Source organism: Homalodisca vitripennis, chromosome 6, assembly GCF_021130785.1.
Source record: "Homalodisca vitripennis isolate AUS2020 chromosome 6, UT_GWSS_2.1, whole genome shotgun sequence".
Taxonomy (NCBI): Eukaryota; Metazoa; Arthropoda; class Insecta; order Hemiptera; family Cicadellidae; genus Homalodisca; species Homalodisca vitripennis.
This window is the reverse complement of record NC_060212.1, coordinates 21,485,507-21,507,839: the sequence shown is the minus strand read 5'-3', so window position 1 is coordinate 21,507,839 and position 22,333 is coordinate 21,485,507. Positions and strand designations below refer to the sequence as shown.

Below are 22,333 nucleotides of genomic sequence, written 5' to 3'. Positions count from 1 at the left end.
TGGAATATTAATGAGTAGAATCATGACCACAGAATATACATGCCCCGAAATATAAATTAGAATATATTATTTAACTACGGAACATTTTTACTTAATTTTTATTTTTAAAATAAAAGGAGTGTTCTATTGTAGGACTATAATCAAGAGAATGCTGAATGCAACTCATCTTTGTGGAATAAAAATGTCACTCAAAATAAATGTTTTTTTTCAATGAAATGTTCACAACCGTGTCTCAGTATTAGTAGTTCTAAGAACTTCTATAAGTTTTAAGAACAATATAGCGGATTTGCTACAGTTATTAAAACACAATGTTGTAGCAAAATGTACATGGCTAATTATACTAGATACTTATCTTTTTATGGAAATTAAACTGTGACGTTTTCATCAACAAGAATAATAATAGGTAGAGAGAAACAGAATAATATAATATATATATATATATATATACATACTTGCTTTATCATAAGTTTGCACCTCGATTTACTGTCTTGTAAGAAATACGATTATATTGATATTTCTAAGAAAATGTGATAAGGAATTGATTAATTGATTGAACTGTCACTGTGACATCGGTGATGTCTCAGCAGAAGCCGTGGTCGGGATAGTGCTGCGAAGTGAGGTCATGAGGAATGCTGTTTTGGAGAAGAGAGTTGCCTGACTGACTCTTAGGCTCCTGGAAAAGTAGCATTACTCTGTTAGGGCGCAAGACACCGCGGCCAGGTATGAAGTAATCCTGAAAAAGTTTCCCGGCTTAGATCTCCGCTGCCCGTAGGGGATTTAGTGGATACTCCATGTGTAGAACAGGGTGAGACCCACCCACATTCTGTGCGTAAATGCATTCCCGGTACTCAAAAAAAAAAAAAAAAAAAAAAAAAAAAAAAAAAAAAAAAAAAAAATGGATGAACCAACAAATTGAATTTATACTACAAATTCATTAACTATTGAAATAGTTGTCATATCTTTTAGCATTGTAATAAATAAATAAAATAGCGATGCAAGTTTTCTGAAGTCAAACTGACCACGTCTTTCTGAAAGACCAAGGGTTATTATTGACTGCGTAGGTGTTTATAATGGAAATTTAGAATGATCGTACACTCGTTTTTAGACATTGCCTGATAAAACGAAGACACGTTGAAAAGACCAGTTAGTTGTATAATTAGCAGACATTAAATAATAAGACTAGCCTTTAATCAAAAACCTAAATATGTAATCGGCTTGCATCACCGAAACTAATGATGCCATAAAAATACCACCTCATTTTTCAAAAAAGTAGTTTCAAGAAATAAAAGTTACCGAGATCTCTAGAACTTATATTGTTTGATTCGTGGAAAGTGAATTTCCCAGCTTTTTCTGTCAATACTTACCTTCGCTTACAAACCATAAAATATTTACGCTCTTTTATTATTTATGATGTTCGTTGGAACACCAAATGTTTATTAATTGTTGGGTAGATCATCTCACTACTCTTCTCTGTTATGATTGCAACATTCGCCTTTATTATATAAAAGTTTTTCAGTTACTATTATTGAAACACTTCTAACACTAACAGAAGATTTTATTACTAGTGGTCCAGGATATCCTTTAATAACTGATAATTTTAGTTAAGATTAAAAGGTGCATTAAGGTAAAAACGATAACCATAACGCTGATCACGAGGTACAGGTAAATTAATGTACCAGAGGGTAAAGCAATAAACCTCTTTCACATCGCTGCCGGACAATGACAGATACCGTACAGTAAATTGAAACCTGCGTTATGAACTGGGCCGACAAAATAACTAATGGCCTGCTGAGACCTTCATATTTTGGTGGCCCACTGAATTAGATTGGGCTGTGAACGAACGTCCCGGTTTAATTCACCCCCAGATACCAGTCCACGTCACAACAGATACATGGTGGCAACACACTTTTTCAGTTGTCAGGGGGCTGTAAAAATATATGGCAGAATATAAAATAAATATATACAGCTGATTTAATGCTAATGTAAAATATAGCTCCAGTTCACATTACTCTTAGTGTCTGGAATTTGATTCCAGGAATCTGGAATTATGTTCGTCTGAAGAGATCCAAAAAAGGTAGCAACTACGAAGCTCAAAATAAACTAATTTCCCAGTTTTAGCATAGGAGACAATTGTGCACCTAATGAGAAATCAGAATACCTCTTCACATAGATTCCACTATATTTTGTAGTCTTGCTGGCCACTTTACTGCACTGTAAGTCTTTGCAGATGTGGAATACATTTAGAATTTAGAAACATCCATTAAATTTAAATATATTACTTAATAATACTTTACAAATAGTTTCCAGGACGTGGTGAAATGATATTTGGTGATTGACATTATGAAAAAAATATTGATTTGGTAACATTAACTGAGGTTTTCGTAAAATATTTCGTTATAAATTATACATGTCTTAAATTTATACTGATTTGGAATGAATAAATTTTTTGAAAGAAAAGATATGTAGGAGGAGATGTTTATGTCATGCTAAGGAGTTCAGATTATAATAAAATCATAACCTAGACTACAACTTTGTGTATAAATAAAATTGAATCGCTAAACGTGTTGCTAAGCTCCAATTCTTGGCTGGACCAATTTGGACCAATCTATCATTCTTTGATAGAGAAAGAAAAATTGGACATGTTCTCAGAATAATTTAGAATTCGGAACAATTATGATAATATTTACTTAACATATTATAAACTTACCTGAATATTACATCTAAATTGTGGAAAGTATTAAACATACAGGGCTTGATCAGTAAGTAGTGTAATGTAGAATGCAAAGACGAATTTATATCTAATTTGTATTACAGACTAGACTAGTAACGAATTTAAACCATATATTACCCATCGTTTTAAATACTACTTCAACGTTTGATATAAAACCTACCTTAATGAACAAAGCTGTGAATGTTTGTACACAAGGTACTAGAAACTGGTTGGTTGCCATGACTTGTGTATGACAATTGTACTGTGGCTTGAGAAAAAAAGAGGTAGGAAATCAAACATGCATCAGTAACTTCATAAGCAGAAAACATGGTACGTACTGTGATACGTTAAGTGGAATAAGTCTGAATAATATAAGTGAACGGAAAACAGGCAAACAAGGGGATAAATTGGAAGGAAAAACGATAGCTGGACAGTTGTTGAGAAGGAGAAAGACAGAAGACAAGGGTACAGCCATTATATGCCTGTCAGTGTCCCAGCAGTAACAAGGTCCAAGCTCAGTCAGCAGTAGTCGTAGGGACAAAGTAGCCCAATCCCAACTTTCCTGCACACTGGACTTTGATTCTGTCACTCCTATAAATACTCTTGTAAGAAGTTTTCTCTTTTCGGACAAACTTGATGTAGTCGTGTAAATGCGAAATATTGGGTATTAAAGTTGAACTTTCACAGTAGTGCTAAATTAGAAGTATACAATGAAACCGTAAATTATGGTTTAAATATTTTTTAAATACATGCCTTAGAACTTCGAGATTTTCTATATACTTCCATGGTAAATCCTTAATTTTTCTCGTGTGTGATTCAGGAGAGAAAGATTAATATAAAGTACATGTATGTACCTCATGGATTATCAAAATGTGTTTATACATTAAAAGCTCATTTTCCCTGAACAGATAAAGAGTTGAATCAAGAGCAGAACTTGGACCGTATTACATGGATTGTCCTGTTATTTAAAAACTATGATTCTTGTCTATTGCTTTTCTGACCTTAGTGACTCAGTCCGACCAACGCATTGTGGTTCGCCATCACTGTGTCACTTGGAATAGAATCCGTGGCTACACAATTATACCAATATTAAGAGTATAACTGGTAATTCCGTGGATCTCAAAGTTCCTAGACTGGTGAGAGTTTCGCTACCCAGCTATTTCAATTTGTCATATATTGGTAGACTGGATATTTGTGATATGTATTCGCTTAGACATGATACATGACGAGAACGATTGGTCTAAGAGGTCCAAGTCCATTTTTTTTTATGAGAGATTCGTCCACTTAGAAGATGTGACCACATGTATTGGAATGGAAACAAGTCGAAGCAATTATGATATTTTGATTGCGATTCTATCAAGTTTTGGTCAAGGTTATGGGGAATGACTGTCACGAAAACAATGCTGTTGCAATTCTGACATTCAGATGGTTTTAGATAAGTTTTAATTTTTATCAAGACCCATACTTGGTACTCAAGAGCTGTTTTATACCCTTATTCTCTAGTTAAGTCTTAATTCTTCGTATTACTGAAAGATGGCAAATGTCCGGAAAAATTCCTGTTCCCTTCACAATCCTTCTATCGTCAAACACAAACTTCAAACAAAGAATTGATTCTCGGTACGCACCCGGAACCAGTAAACAAATCAAAGACCTTGAACCGTTAGAGTTAGTGAAGTTGGGAATGGTGGTTGCGATTCCTGCCTTATGCGTGTCATAACGCTCTGGTATGTTTTCTTTATTTTAACATAGGTTGTAATTAGGTTAGTTATTAACCTGAAGAGGAGATCAGATTGCAGTTGTCGAAACGTAGTGTTATTGATTTTTTTTGTATCGCTAAACGATGGCAAATATCCGAAAAAATCCTTTTTCCTTCACGTTTCGAAGTAATTATGATTTTATTAATTATGATTCTATCAATTTTTGGTAAAGTGTATAGAGAATAACTGTCACGAAATTAATACTGTCGTGATTCTCACATTCAGATGGATTTGGATAAGTTTTCATTTTTCTAAAGGCCCATGTCTTACCAAACAACATGAAGAGCTGTTTTATACACTTATTCTGAACATTTCTCCTAATCGGGTGCTCGTGTCAGTCCGGGGGACATGATTCTTGTAAAGCAAAACATTACTATGCATTTCTTGTAAAGCGTAATTAAGCTCAGCTCACAAACACACGCACGTACAAACACACACATCATGTGGAAAGGGTGAACACGACTATAGAAAGGCATAAAATATTCTCATATCGTGTCACACTCTGACATATATGTGGCACTAAATTAAAACCTGCAATACGAACTGGGTCGGTTGAAATAACTAATGTCCTGCTGAGACCTCATATTGTGGTCACCGGCAGATATGGATTGCTGTGCAAAACGGATGTTCCGATTTTATTTTTCTCAACGAAGTACCATGAGGATTTCAGACTATGTTTTACAGAGAATATACAGACTATTACTCTACTGTAATTGCTGTGAAAGCGTATTTATAGTTATTAAAATAACATATTTATACAAATTGAAGCAATTCTACTAAAAGAAACAGGATTTTCTGGACATTTATAATCGTTCAGTGATACAAAAAAATCAGTAACACTCTTTTTCTAGATCTGCAATATGATCTCTTCTTCATTAATTAAATTTTAAATTTTGATAAAATACGGTAATGATAAACTTAATAGTTTAAATCCTTTTCAATTAAACTTTACAAAATTGAATGTGGTGCTGTAACAATATGTGTTGAAAGTACCTTAGCTAAAAACTAGGTTAGTTTCAGTAAAATATATTGAGCTATAGCAATAACTATGGTCTGTTGTATTTAATGTAAGTCAGCACATTATCGTTACAATAACATTCATTGTGTAAGTATCGGTATGTATACTACGGCGTTATTGTTTACAGATATTACTTGATATAAATAAGAATTGTATGTCCTAATTTTAGATACTTTGCTGCTCCAGTTATGAAATCGAACACGTCGAAACCATTTAAAATCAAAAATACCAATTAGTTTATCTGTATTTTATTTATATATAGAATCTTATAAGACCGATCATTATGGACATTTGTAATTATATCTGTATTTATTACGGAGAAGTTTTATATGATATGCTCATTAATATAACTCCCAACAAGGCGGCACTGCATAAGATCAAAGTTTTCAAAGCACCTGCATGTTATAAACGGCAATTACAAGACAATTACGTATACTACCTAGTCAAACATTATTTGAAGGCACTAAGTTATGAGGTGTATTTGTCTTAAAAATAAATATCAGTTTGAACTTAAAGCTTGAGTGTTAGACCACTTTGTTATAAACAAAGTACATGTAAATTTACAATGACACAAAGGCTTGATTGTGCCAACAGTCAAACTCTATATAAGCGTTGGAAATAAAATTCACTTGAACCAGAATCGCTTATACACGGACAAAGCGTATGAAAAGCGTGGAAAGCCGCGGTAAACAACTAGTGTTTAATAAATAATTATGTAATTTTGCTTTTTATATAAAACCTTCCTCGGACTTCAACGGATGTATTACAAAAACTATTAGCCGAATTGTTCCACCTGTTTTCAAGATTAGCATGCAGCAATACATTTAGTGAAGCATTTTCATTTATGAGATAACAATAAAAAGTTTAGTTAAAAACACACAATTAGCATAAAATGTTATATTCATAATGATAATAAAAAACATGTAAGGCCTGTACTTCGTCGAGTTGCCAATAATAATATTCGATTTAATTTAGGTTTTAAGTTGTATTTAATATTGACTATTGTAGACTTTGAAACTACACTAATTAAAAAAAAAAAAAACTATATATTTGTTCCTCTATGTGCTATATTTATTCAGTAGCAGCTTGGAAAGAGGAGGCCACCCTATCCAAAATCTGTAATTGACTGACCTATATCATTTCCATTATACAATGCATCACTCTATACAATTATTGTCTTTCTTCCAACTTGTTCATTATCTGTCCAGTTAAGCTAGAGATTTAGTAGCGCAAAAAAAATATTAAACTCAATTAATATATGAGTATATTTATTAACATTAAGTGATATACCATTTCAATTTGACGTTTAATTCTACATTTTCAGAGACATTCGCAGGAAGGAAGCAACCCTTTTTTCATTATTATAAGATACATAAATGTATACATCGTTCTCAAGTTATTTAATAATTTGAATATTAATTATTAATATTAAATATCTTTGTGTACAATTTATAAATTGGCAGTTTGGTAGTAACGACGATAGAGAAAATATACATTGACAGGTCCTTTATATTGTAAAGTTATTCGTCTCTGTATTACAATAGTTAATCATATTTAAATTTACCTTACTATATTTTGTATAAGCCTCAGTTTTACAGATCAAACTAATTCCAGAAAAACTAACGTTCTTTTGTATAGGCTAACTGCAAGGAAACGATTCGTTTAACGGTTATTATGAACCATTCCAACCCTTGCCAATTTCAAAGTATATTACTATAATTCAGAGGAAACATATGAAGTTAAAGTGTTCATAAATACGAGAGAATTGGCAATTTAGATAAGTGATGTTATTTAGAAAGAATACAACTGACCACGGGACGTTACTCTGGCAAATGGAATCCCGCCATAAATCGTTGTAGCTATAACTTTACTTGCAGTTCCATTCCAGCAGAAGTTCTTCTGCTTATTTATCTGACATTGATGTAACGTCTCACAATGGCCACTGGTTCAGCTCTGGATCTCCAAACCCTTCACGATCATATATTGAAAACACGCAATAATACTACATGAAATTACACATTATGTAATGAATAAAATAAAATACTATATAATTACTAAAAACTACGTATATAATACAGTAAAAGTGGTAAAAACCTTTATTTTAAAATTTTAGTTTAGCATAACTTACTACTAAATTTAACTAATCCTCCTAATAATCAAGAACCCTACATAATTATTTCTAAAAATCAGCTTTCTAACAAAGCATTAAGCCCAGTTACAAAGTTATAACATGTACTTCTTATATTCTAAAAATTCTATAAAAATCGTAATAAAATCTCTATTCCCGATACGGATATCTGTAATTGCAGGGACAAGTTCAAGGGAATAGGTACCATTGAAAGAGTCTTGAGTTGCAAAAGCCAGTGTCTAGTATTCTTATAGCTGAAATATTATGTAAATCATAGACTTATGACAAGCAATTCAGCAACAGCCTTGCCCACAGTATTTTTGTAGCCCCTGATCATAGTCAAAACAACAGTAGTTTATTAAAAAGGGCTTTGGAACCGGGATATGTGAAACAAGGCACCAGATTCTTTGTCACTAAAGGACGTGCAATACACATAATAAGACTCATCCTAGCCTTTGAAACAAATGCTTTTAAAGAAGACCAGCTGTGAATCTATTATAGCAACAAGATACAGGACGGTGTACTTCTCTTAACCTTCTGCCTCCATCTGCCATTTAAGTCTGCACCTCGTCGAAAGATCTAAATATCAACAGAAAAAACAAAAGTTACAAGTTAGAACCTTGTGGTGTTCCTGATTCAGCATATTTTAGAATAAACTCCACAAATGTTCCATAACATTGTTTTTCCTGTCCGTGACGGCGATAAACGCGTGCGTCATACATCTAAAAGTAGTATGGACACACAATGTACATCCAATGGTGGGAGGAGTTGATTTATTATATTTATTTAGTGTTGAGTTTAGCTCCAGTTTAATTTCCTCTTCATGTATCTGATGACTTTTCTCCATGAATCTGAAGCCGTTTTTGTCTGAAGAGATTTAATAAAAGTCGAGGACAAGAAACTCAAAAAGAACAATTTAGACCGTTTTCGATATCACAGTCACATAGATTACAAAACATAGTGTAGGTAATTCAGGTGAATTGAAATTTTCATTGTTTCATCGGCGTGAACAGCTGAGTGTATTACGATGTTACTGACACGATCTCTAAGCACGATTTAGCAACTGAGTTTTTTATATAAAACGTAACCGTGGTGGGAAGGGTTGATTTATATGAATGTAGACTTTACCTACAGTTCACCTTCCTATGAACGCAGCGTCTTAAATCTGATGTTGTTACAGACAAGCCAGTACTAAATAGGACTGTTATAACAGTTTTCAATATTATTTGTCCAATATTAAGCGTATACACAATACGAAGTGGAATTTTAAGTGCAGATTTATTTGATATGCAGATCTATAGCCAAAACACACTAGAAGGTACAAGCCCTTGTGATGATTATCATAGGTACTTGAGATATACTGATATAAGTATACACTACTTATTAAGAACTCTGCCATATGGAACTTGTAACTTATTAAGACGGCCATAGTGCTACAATCTAATGTTAACAGTCACAAAAGACAAGTGTTTTAATACCAAATATGTATGTACAATATTAAGTATATATAACTAATACCGATGTTTTAAAAATGAAATATACTCTGTAAATAATTAACAGTACTCTCTGTATTTGCATGATATTTAGTTCTAGTGTAACAAAACACAGTTCTAAATATTATTGGTACTATTTGGAGTAGAATTGTACGTGCAGGTTGATTTGATGCAGCTATAGTCAAAGCAAACCTAGAGCACAATTGTACCGTATGACGATAACACATGGGGGTGGTGACCTCTGAGGTCGTAGTAATAAATACTCGAATTGCAAAGTTTACTCATAAGTTCAATTTAATTTATTAAAAACTTACAAGCACCACTTTTAGATGGTAAATGAAAAATGTATGTAATGCCACTTTGCTGCCATTTAGAATATAAGAACTAAAAATGTATATCTTCTAGGTGGACCTAAAATATCCAATGTTCTCTGAAATTATGCCTACGATGTTTTACTTTATAAGACATTAAGATTTTACTTCCCTTCGCAATGTGTAGACTCACAACCCGGGTGTCGGCGTCTTGGCACGAGACAATGGCGCTGTAGTCTAAGAAGGGTTATGTCTAGTCGGTGATTACTAGACGATGAGTAGAAGTTAATAAACTGGTAGCCATCTACTCAAATAATATGTGCCCTGTGAGCCGTGAGACACGTGGAACACGTAAACTCGCCTAAAACTAATTCGCGACGGTATTAGCCATTTAATGACACAAATTACTATTTATAAAAACGTGTTCGCCATAAGAACGACGCCACAACTTTTATCTATCTCAATCAAACAAATAAAAGATATTCAAGGGTAAGTTACTTTACAATTTACAACATTACTTTACGTTACATTCATTTTTATACGTTTGGCATCAAAGGGCTTATTTCATAATACGAAAAGATAAATTTAACTTACGGACAAAGCGCGCGAGGTCTGCTTGGTCACATAGCTGGGCTGCTAAAAAGGGTTATAAGAAAATATTCATACACGTACGTACCAATTAGGTAGTTACTCCGCCCAATACTTTAGTTCCGGAACATTGGATGTAAAATAATATTTTATTATACTGGCCGACTAGGTTGCGAAATTTACATTATATGAAATTAAATTAACTTAAAGCCACTAAGTATTTGAATAGTAAGTGACATAATGGACGATTTCATTAGCCAATTTAATTTAATTCACGTATAAAAATGGTGTCCACTCATTGTTTTAAAATTGGATGGGTGTAAAATATCAGTAAGACAAAGGAAGAGAACTGTTTTACACCTAATTCTTAATGATAAATGCCTATCAAGCCTTAGACAAAGCAATCCTACAGCACATTACAAGGTAGATATCATACAATAAGGCATGCCTGAGACAATATCAAGTTCGGTGTGTTCAAGTACTACTAAGAGTGTTCTGTGCAAATTACCGATATATCTCATCATATATTCACGACGGTACTATTGTAAATGTAGCATGATCGATTTTAGAAGGTCTCATTAACATTTGCATATGGCGTTTTAGTATTTGGATGAAACTTTTAAATTGAGCGACCCAAACAGATATATGGAAACTTTGGCATTATTCGGGACGTTCCTTTATAATTTTTCGATATAGGTATGGTTTTAAGATATTTGAAAGTTTTGAAAAGGCATAATAAACGAATCTCCGATCTCATTAAAGTTTTGGCTTTTCGTAATTATCATCTCTTCATTTTCATATTTTCAGTTAACTGATGTTAATACGAAGCTCATTGAATCTCAGACCTAAGCATATTTAAGAAATATAATACGTGGTTTGAACCTGAACTCATTCATATTTGCCATGAACTAAGCATAAAATCCAAGTGACGGTCTAACATAAAGCGCTACTAGCTTAGTATATAACGTAGCATAAATGTCAGGTAATTCATTACCTTAGGTAGTACATCTATCTATTTAAGGATGTAATTGGTACTGAGTTACAAATTTGCCCTACAGTTATGTATAAATGTAATCATGATTTAATAAATTATAACAATTATAAAAAAAAATAACTTTTCATGAACGATGAGCTCTATGTAGAACGGAAAAAAAACGACAGCTGGGTATTTTAGTAGGGTTTTAAAGAGTAAAAACTAATATGGATAGTCAATATTAAGAAAACGTTGCAAAGATTTGATTTCAACGCACTCTTGCTTTGTAGCACACTCCCTAGTTCAACTGAAACTGGAGGCCCTACCTTCCGTCCCTTACATTTGGCGCCAATTTAAAATTTATTAATAACCATATTGATACTAGTAAAATCAGTTCTAATTCTGACAACTTTGGTTTTAGAACACTTTGTCTCCTACTATTCAATTGTTTTATTTTGCAATATATTACAAAAAAAATAAATTAAGGGGATAACTAAATTTTAGACATTTGCCACAAGTATCTTGCAAAAGGTGTAAAACAAAGTTTCGAGGACTGGAATCTATCCTCTTTGTCAGGTTGGGGAGTCGTTACATACAAAAATATAAAAAAAACAGAAAGAAGAAAAGAAGACAAAGAAAACTTTGTGTTATACATTTTTTAACATTTAACGTTAGCTAATGTCCTGTTATCCTGTGAAAATAACTTAAATGATCTCATAAAAGTGAGTCTCTTAGTATTGTATACACAGTTTTTAATCACTTAACATCAACATGAAAAATACAGATAAGTTATGCTGGCATAAGTAACTCAACAAAAAAAACTATATGGAATGTAAATTGTGAATTACTAAGTAAGTTATGCATTTATTTTGACGTCTGATATATTTTATATTAATACTGTGATTTAACAGGATCTATTAGATTTCCATTGTCGCAGTCGTAGTCATCGCTTATTACCAGACATTAACAAGCAAATTATATCATAGAGTAAACACATATTCTGTTGCTGTATCCTTGTGGTCGATCTCCGATTCTCTAGTATTCAATCTGTAAAGATTGAAGACTTCAGAGCAATTGAATTAAAATCTAATAAGTAGTAAAGTTTGGATTGAGATCCTCAAATCTTTGCAACTGTTGACTGGACTTTGGCAGACACGGATTTACTATTCTGCCAGAAAGAAGAAAAACACTTGATATGGTTATTTAAAACTAAGGAACATAAACGTACCGTAATACCTGTAATAATAGTGTTCTTTGAACCCTGCAACAGGCAATATAGTAAATATATTTGTTTTCCTAATTATTAATATAAATATATGTATGTAATGTCACTTAATATTCAATTAAGAATTGTGAATATTATATTTTTAACTAATTTTAAAACATGTGAATAATCGTACAGTGAATAAAAGAATTGTTTGGTTAAAACTTTGAAAATCAAATTCTTTAGAATGTTACACAAATTATCAACTAACGATCTAACTTTGCTCTCGAGTAAATAATCAAATTTCATCTTACTGAAGAAATAAGATTTATTATCCACCGAAGGAACTTGTGCTGCTTTATTGTGTGGGAAATATCTCTGATCCAGAAGTCCAGCAATGAAGTAGTTTTTCTTTTTTAAACTGAAGGAAGGAGCTGTTAAGGACACAAACTTTCAGTTTTATTTTTCCATGCAAGTTTTTAATATAAAAAATTACTATATATACCATTTTAAAATTACTAAATTACGTGAAGCAATATGGTTTATGGTTAAGAAGAACATTTTAAAACAATTATACATGTTTAAAAAAATACTAACATTTTTATATTAACTTGGAGAGAAAGTGTAAAAATATCACCATGTAAATAAATCACTAATATTGCTTGCTTGTTATAATCAACGCTTATATTTTATCATTAGATAACCAATTAAACAGTTTTAACATTTCATGAAATATGGTACAAAACTTGAATTTGAATACTTGCATTTTTGCGTAGCCTGTGTCTTATTGATAACCAGGTAGATAATAAGATATATTCATTCAGACTTATCTGTAACCCACTTGTTTACTAAACAATTAAAATCGATAACACTTGGAATTGATAATAAGATTGATTTACTTCATAGAAGACAATTTCTCTACCATTCTTATAATTAGGACTAAAGTAATAATTAAAAGTAATTCAAAGTGATCAAGTAATGTCGTATTATTTATCCGGTATAAAATCTTTATTAATATTAAATATCATTTCAATTATTTTTACAAACTTTTCAAGGTTTACTTTTTATTTAAAACTTTTTAAGATTTAAATTTTAATAAGCACCCATAAACTATGTAATACTATAACAGTTTGACTTAATGTAATCGCTGTTATTGCTCTTATATTTGATTATACCATCTGTCTAGCTTATAGATACTAAAGTGGACATGTAAGTAATTTGAATTGTAACTGATCACTTTGGTAGGATTTATTCACTCTTCAACTGTTTACAGTTCTTGGTACTAGTTAATATCATTTTAGCCGATTATACTGAGCTTTGAATGATACTACTCATTCACGGTATGGACTAGTAACAAGTGTTTATATGACCGCTCTTTACAAATTCCAAGAATTTTCAAGTACTGTGTTTACATTTTTTAAATCTAGATATTTTGTTCTCAAGGTTCCTAATTTTTATTGTCTAGTGTATATATTGTGTAGATTTCATAAGGTTTCAATTTAATTTACTTTCCACAAAATTGGATTACACATATTTATGATTGGGTTTTTTTTTATTTATTATTATTTTTAAATTTCAGCTCATATTAATCAGAGGATCAGAGAGGACAGTCTTATAAGTGGCTCTGAATGGATTTCTGAATTGTCAGTAAGTCTAAACCAAACTAAATAGGTTAATGCTCGTGGAAATTACTGAACTGTAACTTTAAACTGGCTTCTGTTATAAGTAGCAGTATGTATTTTATTATTTACTTCAACGATACCAATTTCCTCATTGAAACAGTTTTAAAGACCAAATTGGAAGTAACGTATCCAGAGGAAAAACTATTTGACAGGTGACTTGTTCCAATTTATCATCCAGATGTGTAGATCTCCTCAGAAAATTCCATATCACATGTTTCAACTCAGTTTTTCATATCTTTCATATCAATGTGTGGGAATATTTGAGACTTAACAGCATTCGTCCATTTCTATTGATAGTTGCAATTTAGCCATCTGTTTTTATTTGAATTATGATATTACAAACGTGCGAGAAAATGGTAGATCTGGTTTTAATGTTTATAATATTTTATTCGTGTTCTTGGTGAATGTTTTTGAAAAAAAAATCGTTCTTTAGATACATGAAGTAAAAACTCATTTAAAGAACGTGATCTGCCAAAATTAACAATATTTGAGGACCACTGAAGGAAATGTATAGGTTTAATCGCTCTTGGGTGAGTAATAAAATTACTTGAGCAGTTATCTTACTGAAGAAATAAGATTTATTTCCCACTGAAGGAACTTGTGCTGCTTTATAGTGTGGGTAATATCCAGAAGTCTAGCAATGGAGTAGTTCTTCTTACCTGAAGGAAGGAGCTCTTAAGGACGTACACTTACATCCTTACAAGTTTTTTAATATAAAAAATACCATATATTACAAATTTTGAATTAAATAACGTGAAGAAATATGTTTTTTGGTTAAGAATATAATATTAAAACAATATTAAATGATTTTGAAAATGTTAATATATATTAAACTTGAAGAGTAAATGTAAAGTATTGTCATGTAGATAAATCATTAATATTGCTTGCTTTTTATAACCATATCTTATCTTTTATTAGTCGATAATCAATTAAACCGTTCTAAAAATTTCATTAAATGTAGTAGAAAAATAGAATTTGAATACTTAGATTTTTGCCTAGCCTGTGTCTTATTGATAACGAGGTAGATAATAAGATATCTTTGTCAGAGTTATCTATTATTACCCAACTATTTCCTAAACAATTAAAATCGATAACAATTTAAATTGGAATCTAATTTAAGTCATACAGTTTAGTACATTTTTATTTAGATGTACTGGTGTGACATTTCAAAAGCTCTTGGTAATAGTTGTAAACAAGACCTTTGACTGATAAGGAATAAACAGAAACAATAAAATAATTAAAGACATTATTTATCTTTTGATATTTTTGACCATTTCGATATCCTCCCTTTTGAGCTTGATCAAAACTAGCAACTCGCCCTTCTAAGATTGATTGATTTCATAGAAGGCAATTTTTCTACCGTTACTATAATTAGGATCACAGTTTAGAGTTCGTTATTTAAAAGTAACCAAGTAATGCGGCAGTATGTATCCTCTATACCATCTTTATAAATTATAATATAATATTAATTATTAATATCATTTAAAAATACTATGTATAAAATGTGCAATGGATAAAAAATACCTATCAGAAAGGTGTTCATATGTTGAGTAGTTTTATAGTAAATGTGTAGTAAAAGAGTGAAAGTTACTACGCTAGTCTAGCAATTAAGAATGAGTGTTGGAACAAAATCATATTATGAAGAAGACAGTCAACCACAACAACGCGAAAACGTTCTACCTTCGATCAACCAGAGCCTGTGCATACAAGCAGTAACTTGCTGAGAAATAACATCGCCTGTTTACAAATTAAACATGTCTTCATGACATGGTCACAGGCTCACATACAGTCAATGCACACACAAACATAAGAACGTGTGTTCCAGAGGATGCAATTACACTTCAGTTAGTTTTCTTTCCACTTTCACTCTTCATTATTTTCATTTCACCTCTGCAAGCAATTATGAGCATAGTCTATGTGATTAGAATCTGATTTGTATCTCTTATAATAAAAAAGCTTCCTGTTAATTTTGTGACACCATTTGGGTTTATGTAAGGGTTAAAATTTAAAAATTGAGCGCTATAAAGTTCAAGTAAATACTACTGCTCCTTAGTAAACTTATCTTACTCAATAAATTTCATATATTGGTAATAGTTCTCCTCGTGGAAATAAGTAAACAACTTAACACAACTAAGAAGTATTAGTCTTCAATTTTATGCCGGTGCTACGACTGAATATATTGGTTTAAGTACGGAAAAATAATCATTACAACTGTTATATGAAAATATATAGACTTACACTAGCTACAGAGAACCGTCTTCAACTAAAAGTGGGTAACAAAATTATACTCTAATAGGAATAATTGGATAGATGATCTATATATTTACAACTATTTAAAGGATTGTAAGTAAATTATTTGTCGCTTATTCTATTGTAGAAGTACGCCATACTACGTGGCGCGTAATGGGTTACACTGCAGTTGCATTCAACATATCATGTATATAGCACTTTTATTATAATGTATGACAAACAGGCAGACACAATAAGGCAGTCAAAAACTTTGACATCACCCGAGAAACAAAATAGAAACTGTGCTACTGATTATTTGAAACTCGAGGATTGAAACTCACCCAAAATCTCATGAACGAATACCATCACTGAACTTATTGATGCGTATGTAGTAATAAAGTTTAATGCATAAGTTAAAGTCTACAGATTAAATCTGTATTGAGATACCTTGGGAATTGTTAGGCTACGTGTGTTCCTAAGTCACATTTTAAATGGATGGAAAAATGGATGCAATTAAATTAAACACTAATGGCAAAGAAAACTGAAACAATTTCTGTCGTTCAGATCATTCAACATATGGGACATAAAATTGTATAAATAACTAAATTAAAAATTTGATTGGCGTTTTATAAATTTTAAATATTTTCATATAAACTAAGGTGTTATTTATTTACTTGTTAATATTACGACATAAGTAGGAAATCACCTATAAATTCAAAAAAAACAGTGAGGCCTAAACAGTACAAGAAGAGCTGTGTTCCGTCTATGTTCGGGTTGGTATGCCTGGAGCTGGACTCACGCTTCACGAAGAGGGATAAATTTGCAAACATGAATGGATTACGTAATCAGTATTGTCAAAACTCTTTACGTAAATGAATACAATCGAGAGAAACATGAAATCTTGCACTAGAAGTACACTCATTCTTAAAAATGCCTAGTTTACAGGTAACCAACCACACACCCAGAGGTTGCCATTATATATTAGGATAAGAGAGATTAGGTTATAATAAGATTATATTTTATTAATACATGTTTTTCTTTTTATATAAAATCCTTCTCATATCAAAAGTTGCCTTGATTATAATTAGTTAAAACTAAAGAACATAAACATATCTTAATACTTGCCTCATAATATTTATAATACTCCACAACAGGTAATTAGGTAACTTTAAATACTCATTTATCTATGTAGAGTTCACTTAATTATCCATTTAGTTATTAATTACACGGTGTATTTTATATTAATCAATTATAATTACATTACAACACAATTAGCAAACTATTCAATATAACAGTATAAATACCTGCAATCTAGTTAGCTATTTACTAAAACAAGTACTCTTTATTTCCAACTGAAGAAACTTGTGCAAATTAAATCGCTGCGTTATTGTGCGGAAAAATATGTCTGACCCAGCAGTCCAGCGACCACAAAGTTTCTACATCTTTCAACTGAAAGAATAAGTTCTTAAGGGCGCAAACTTAGAGTTTTATGGTTCTTTTAAAATGTTAATCATAAAACTACTAGATTCTGCTGAGTTTTTCTTAAAATATTTCCTTATAAATTCTACATGTCTTAAATTTATACTGATTTGGAATGAATAAATTTTTTGAAATAAAAGATATGTAGGAGGAGATGTATATGTCATGCTAAGGAATTCAGATTATAATAAAACCATAACCTAGACTACAACTTTTTTGTATAAATAAAATTGAATCGCTAAATGTGTTGCTAAGCTCCAATTCTTGGCTGGACCAATTTGGACCAATCTATTATTCTTTGATAGAGAAAAAAATTGTACAAGTTCTCAGAATAATTTAGAATTCGGAACAATTATGATAATATTTACGTAACATATTATATAAAACTTACCTGAATATTACATCTAAATTGTGGAAAGTATTAAACATACAAGGCTTGATCAGTAAGTAGTGTAATGTAGAATGCAAAGACGAATTTATATCTAATTTTTATTACAGACTAGACCAGTAACGAATTTAAAACCATATATTACCCATCGTTTCAAATACTACTTCAACGTTTGATATAAAACCTACCTTAATGAAACAAGCTGTAAATGTTTGCACACAAGGTACTAGAAACTGGTTGGTTGCCATGACTTGTGTATGACAATTGTACTGTGAGAAAAAAAGAGGTAGGAAATCAAACATGGATCAGTAATTTTATAAGCAGAAAAACATGTAAAGTACTGTGATACGTTAAGTGGAATAAGCTTGAATAATATATGTGAACGGAAAAACAGGCAAACAAGGGGATAAATTGGAAGGAAAACGATAGCTGGACAGTTGTTGAGAAGGAGAAAAACAGAAGACAAGGGTTAGAGCCATTATATGCCTGTCAGTGTCCCAGCAGTAACAAGGTCCAAGCTCAGTCAGCAGTAGTCGTAGGGACAAAGTAGCCCAATCCCAACTTTCCTGCACACTGGACTTTGATTCTGTCACTCCGTATTATATGGATTGTCCAATTATATAATAACTATGATTCTTGTATAGTCCTTTTCTGTACTTAGTCATTCAGTTCGATCAAAGTATTGTGGTTCGCCATCACTGTGTCACTTGGAATAGAACCCGTGGCTACACAATTATACAAAACTAAGAGTGTGACTGGTAATTCCTTTGAGATCAAGTTCCTAGGCTGGTGAGATTTTCGCTAACCAGCTATTTCAATTTGCCATATATTGGTAGACTGGATATTTGTGATATGGATTCGCTTAGACATGATACATGACGAGAATGATTGGTCTAAGAGGTCCAAGTCTATCTTTTATATGAGAGATCCGTCTACTTAGAAGATGTGACCACATGTATTAGAATGGAAACAATTCGAAGCAATTATGATATTTTTGATTATGATTCTATAAAGTTTGGGTAAAGGTTATGGGGGAATGACTGTCACGAAAACAATGCTGTCGCGATTCTGACATTCAGATGGTTTTAGATAAGATTTAATTTTTCTCAAGACCCATGCTTGGTACTAAAGAGTTGTTTTAGACCCTTATGCTCTAGATAAGTATTAATTCTTTGTATTACTGAAATATGGCAAATGTCCGGAAAAATTCCTGTTTCCTTCACAATCCTTCCATCGTCAAACACAAACTTCAAACAAATAACTGATTCTCGGTACGGACCCGGAACCAGTAAACAAATCAAAGACCTTGAATCTTGAGTTAGTGAAGATGTGAATGGTGATTGCTATTCCTGCCTTATGCGTGTCATAACGCTCTGGTATGTTTTCTTTATTTTAACCTAGGATGTAATTAGGTTAGTTATTACCCTGAAGAGGAGATCAGATTGCAGTTGTCGAAACATAGTGTTGTTGATTTTTTTTGTATCGCTGAAACGATGGCAAATGTCTGGAAAAGATCCTTTTTCCTAGTAATTATGATTTTATTAATTACGATTCTATTAATTTTTGGTAAAGTTTATAGAGGATGACTGTCACGGAATTAATACTGTCGCGATTCTCACATTCAGATGGATTTGGATAAATTTTCATTTTTTCTAAAGGCCCATGTTTCACCAAACAACATGAAGAGCTGTTTTATACACTTATTCTGAACATTTCTCCTAATCGGGTGCTCGTGTCAGTCCGGGGGACATGATTGAGGTGCATAGATGAATGAGTTTTTACCTAAAGACAAATGATATATATGTAATACAAATTTCCGAAGTTGTATGCAGATTTTAAGTTTATCATATGTTATTTCAGTAGTTTCATCGTCTATTGAAACAAAACATTACTATGCCATTTCTTGTAAAGCGTAATTAAGCTCAGCTCACAAACACACGCACGTACAAACACACACATCATGTGGAAAGGGTGAACACGACTATAGAAAGGCATAAACTATTCTCATATCGTGTCACACTCTGACATATATGTGGCACTAAATTAAAACCTGCAATACGAACTGGGTCGGTTGAAATAACTAATGTCCTGCTGAGACCTCATATTGTGGTCACCGGCAGATATGGATTGCTGTGCAAAACAGATGTTCCGATTTTATTTTTCTCAACGAAGTACCATGAGGATTTCAGACTATGTTTTACAGAGAATATACAGACTATTACTCTACTGTAATTGCTGTGAAAGCGTATTTATAGTTATTATAATACAATATTTATACAAATTGAAGCAATTCTACTAAAAAGAAACAGGATTTTCTGGACATTTGTAATCGTTCAGTGATAAAAAAAATCAGTAACACTCCTTTTCTAGATCTGCAATTCTGATCTCTTCTTCATTAATTAAATTTTAAATTTTGATAAAATACGGTAATGATAAACTTAATAGCTTTAATCCTTTTCAATTAAAACTTTACAAAATTGAATGTGGTGCTGTAAAAATATGTGTTGAAAGTACCTTCGCTAAAAACTAGGTTAGTTCTAGTAAAATATTGAACTATTGCAATAATTATGGTCTGTTGTATATAATGTAAGTCAGCACATTATCGTTACAATAACATTCATTGTGTAAGTATCGGTATGTATACTGTGGCGTTATTGTTTCCATTAGTTTTCAGATATTACTTGACATAAATAAGAACTGTATGCCCTAATTTTAGATACTTTGCTGCTCCAGTTCTGAAATTGAACACGTCGAAAACCATTTAAAATAAAAATATCAATTAGTTTATCTGTATTTCCCTTACAGATCATTTTGAACATTTGTAATTATATCTGTATTTTTTTTACGGAGAAGTTTTATATGATATGCTCATTAATATAACTCCTAACAAGGCGGCACTGCAAAAGATCAAAGTTTTCAAAGCACCTGCATGTTATAAACGGCAATTACAAGACAATTACGTATACTACATAGTCAAACATTATTTGCAGGCACTAAGTCATGAGGTGTATTTTTTGTCTTAAAAATAAATATCAGTTTGAACTTAAAGCTCGAGTGTTAGACCAATTTATAATAAAGTATATGTAAATTTACAATGACAAAAAGGCTTTATTGTGCCAACAAGTCAAACTCTATACAGAGTGAGTTTTATGTCCTGGCACACCTGGATATAATTTAAACGGCCCGAGATATCTATGTGAAACCTTGACCCTACCTATTATAACATATTTTTTTTAATTTTCAAGTTGTTGAAAATTTCCCCCCCCCTTTTCTAAAGGGGGGCAAAGGGGGGCAACTAAAAATTTTCAAATACAAACCCCTATCATGTGACTCCTCATTTTAAATGGAATAAAAAAAGAAATCCAATAATGCAAACTAGAGGTCTCTACGTTTATTTTAACAGATTTTATGACAAATTTACAATTGAGTAAAGGGGGGCAACTAAACATTTTCAAATACAAACCTCTATCATGTGACCCCTCATTTTAAAGGGAATAAAAAAAATAAATCCAATAATCCAAAAATAGAGGCCTCTACGTTTATTTTAACAGATTTTATGACAAATTTACAATAATAAAATCAGTAACTGTCTTGTCCTGTTTATCGTAACATGAGTCAACACTAATGCAGATTTCTAAAAACAGTTATCTGTTTTAATGTAGCAGGTGTTCAAAACTGTTCACCTTCGGCTGTTTGACAGTGTGCTAGAGGTGTGTAAAAACTTGAGACATGATAGGGGTTTGTATTTGAAAATGTTTAGTTGTCCCCCTTTACCCCCCTTTAGAAAAGGGGGGAAAATTTTTCTACAACTTGAAAAATAAAAAAAAATATGTTATAACAGGTAGGGTCAAGGTTTTACATATATATCTCGGACCGTTTTAAATTATATCCAGGTGTGCCAGGACATAAAACTCAGTCTGTATAAGCGTTGGAAATAAAATTCACTTGAACCAGAAAGCGCTTATACACGGGCAAAGCGTATGAAAAGCGTGCAAAGCCACGGGAAACAGCTAGTGTTTAATACATACTTATGCAATTTTGCTTTTTATATAAAACTTCCTCGGACTTCAACGGATGTATTAAAAAAACTATTAGCCGAATTGTTCTGCCCTTTCAAGATTAGCATGTAGCAATATATTTAGCGATGCGTTTTTCATTAATGAGATAAGAGCAAAACGTTTTGTTAAACAATTGGCATAAAATGCTATATTTATATTGATAATCGAAAACGTAAGGCCTGCACTTCGATTGCCAATACTAATAAAATTAACTGATTTATTTTAGATTTTAAGTTGTATTCAATAATGAATATTATAGACTTCAAGAAGCAATGCGTGTATGACTTATGCTAATGAAACATATACTAATTTAAA

The 22,333-nt window shown here is 31.9% G+C and overlaps 1 protein-coding gene across 1 annotated transcript in view; it reads right to left on the bottom strand.

Annotated features, from left to right (window-relative positions):
- Positions 1–558: 558 nt before the first annotated feature.
- The window catches only part of LOC124365314, a 92,049-nt gene continuing 70,274 nt past the window's right edge, over positions 559–22,333 (bottom strand). Inside the window, exon 2 of the mRNA XM_046821286.1 lies at positions 559–673. Coding sequence (XP_046677242.1) covers positions 559–673 — 115 coding nt within the window. The remainder of the gene's footprint in view (positions 674–22,333) is intronic.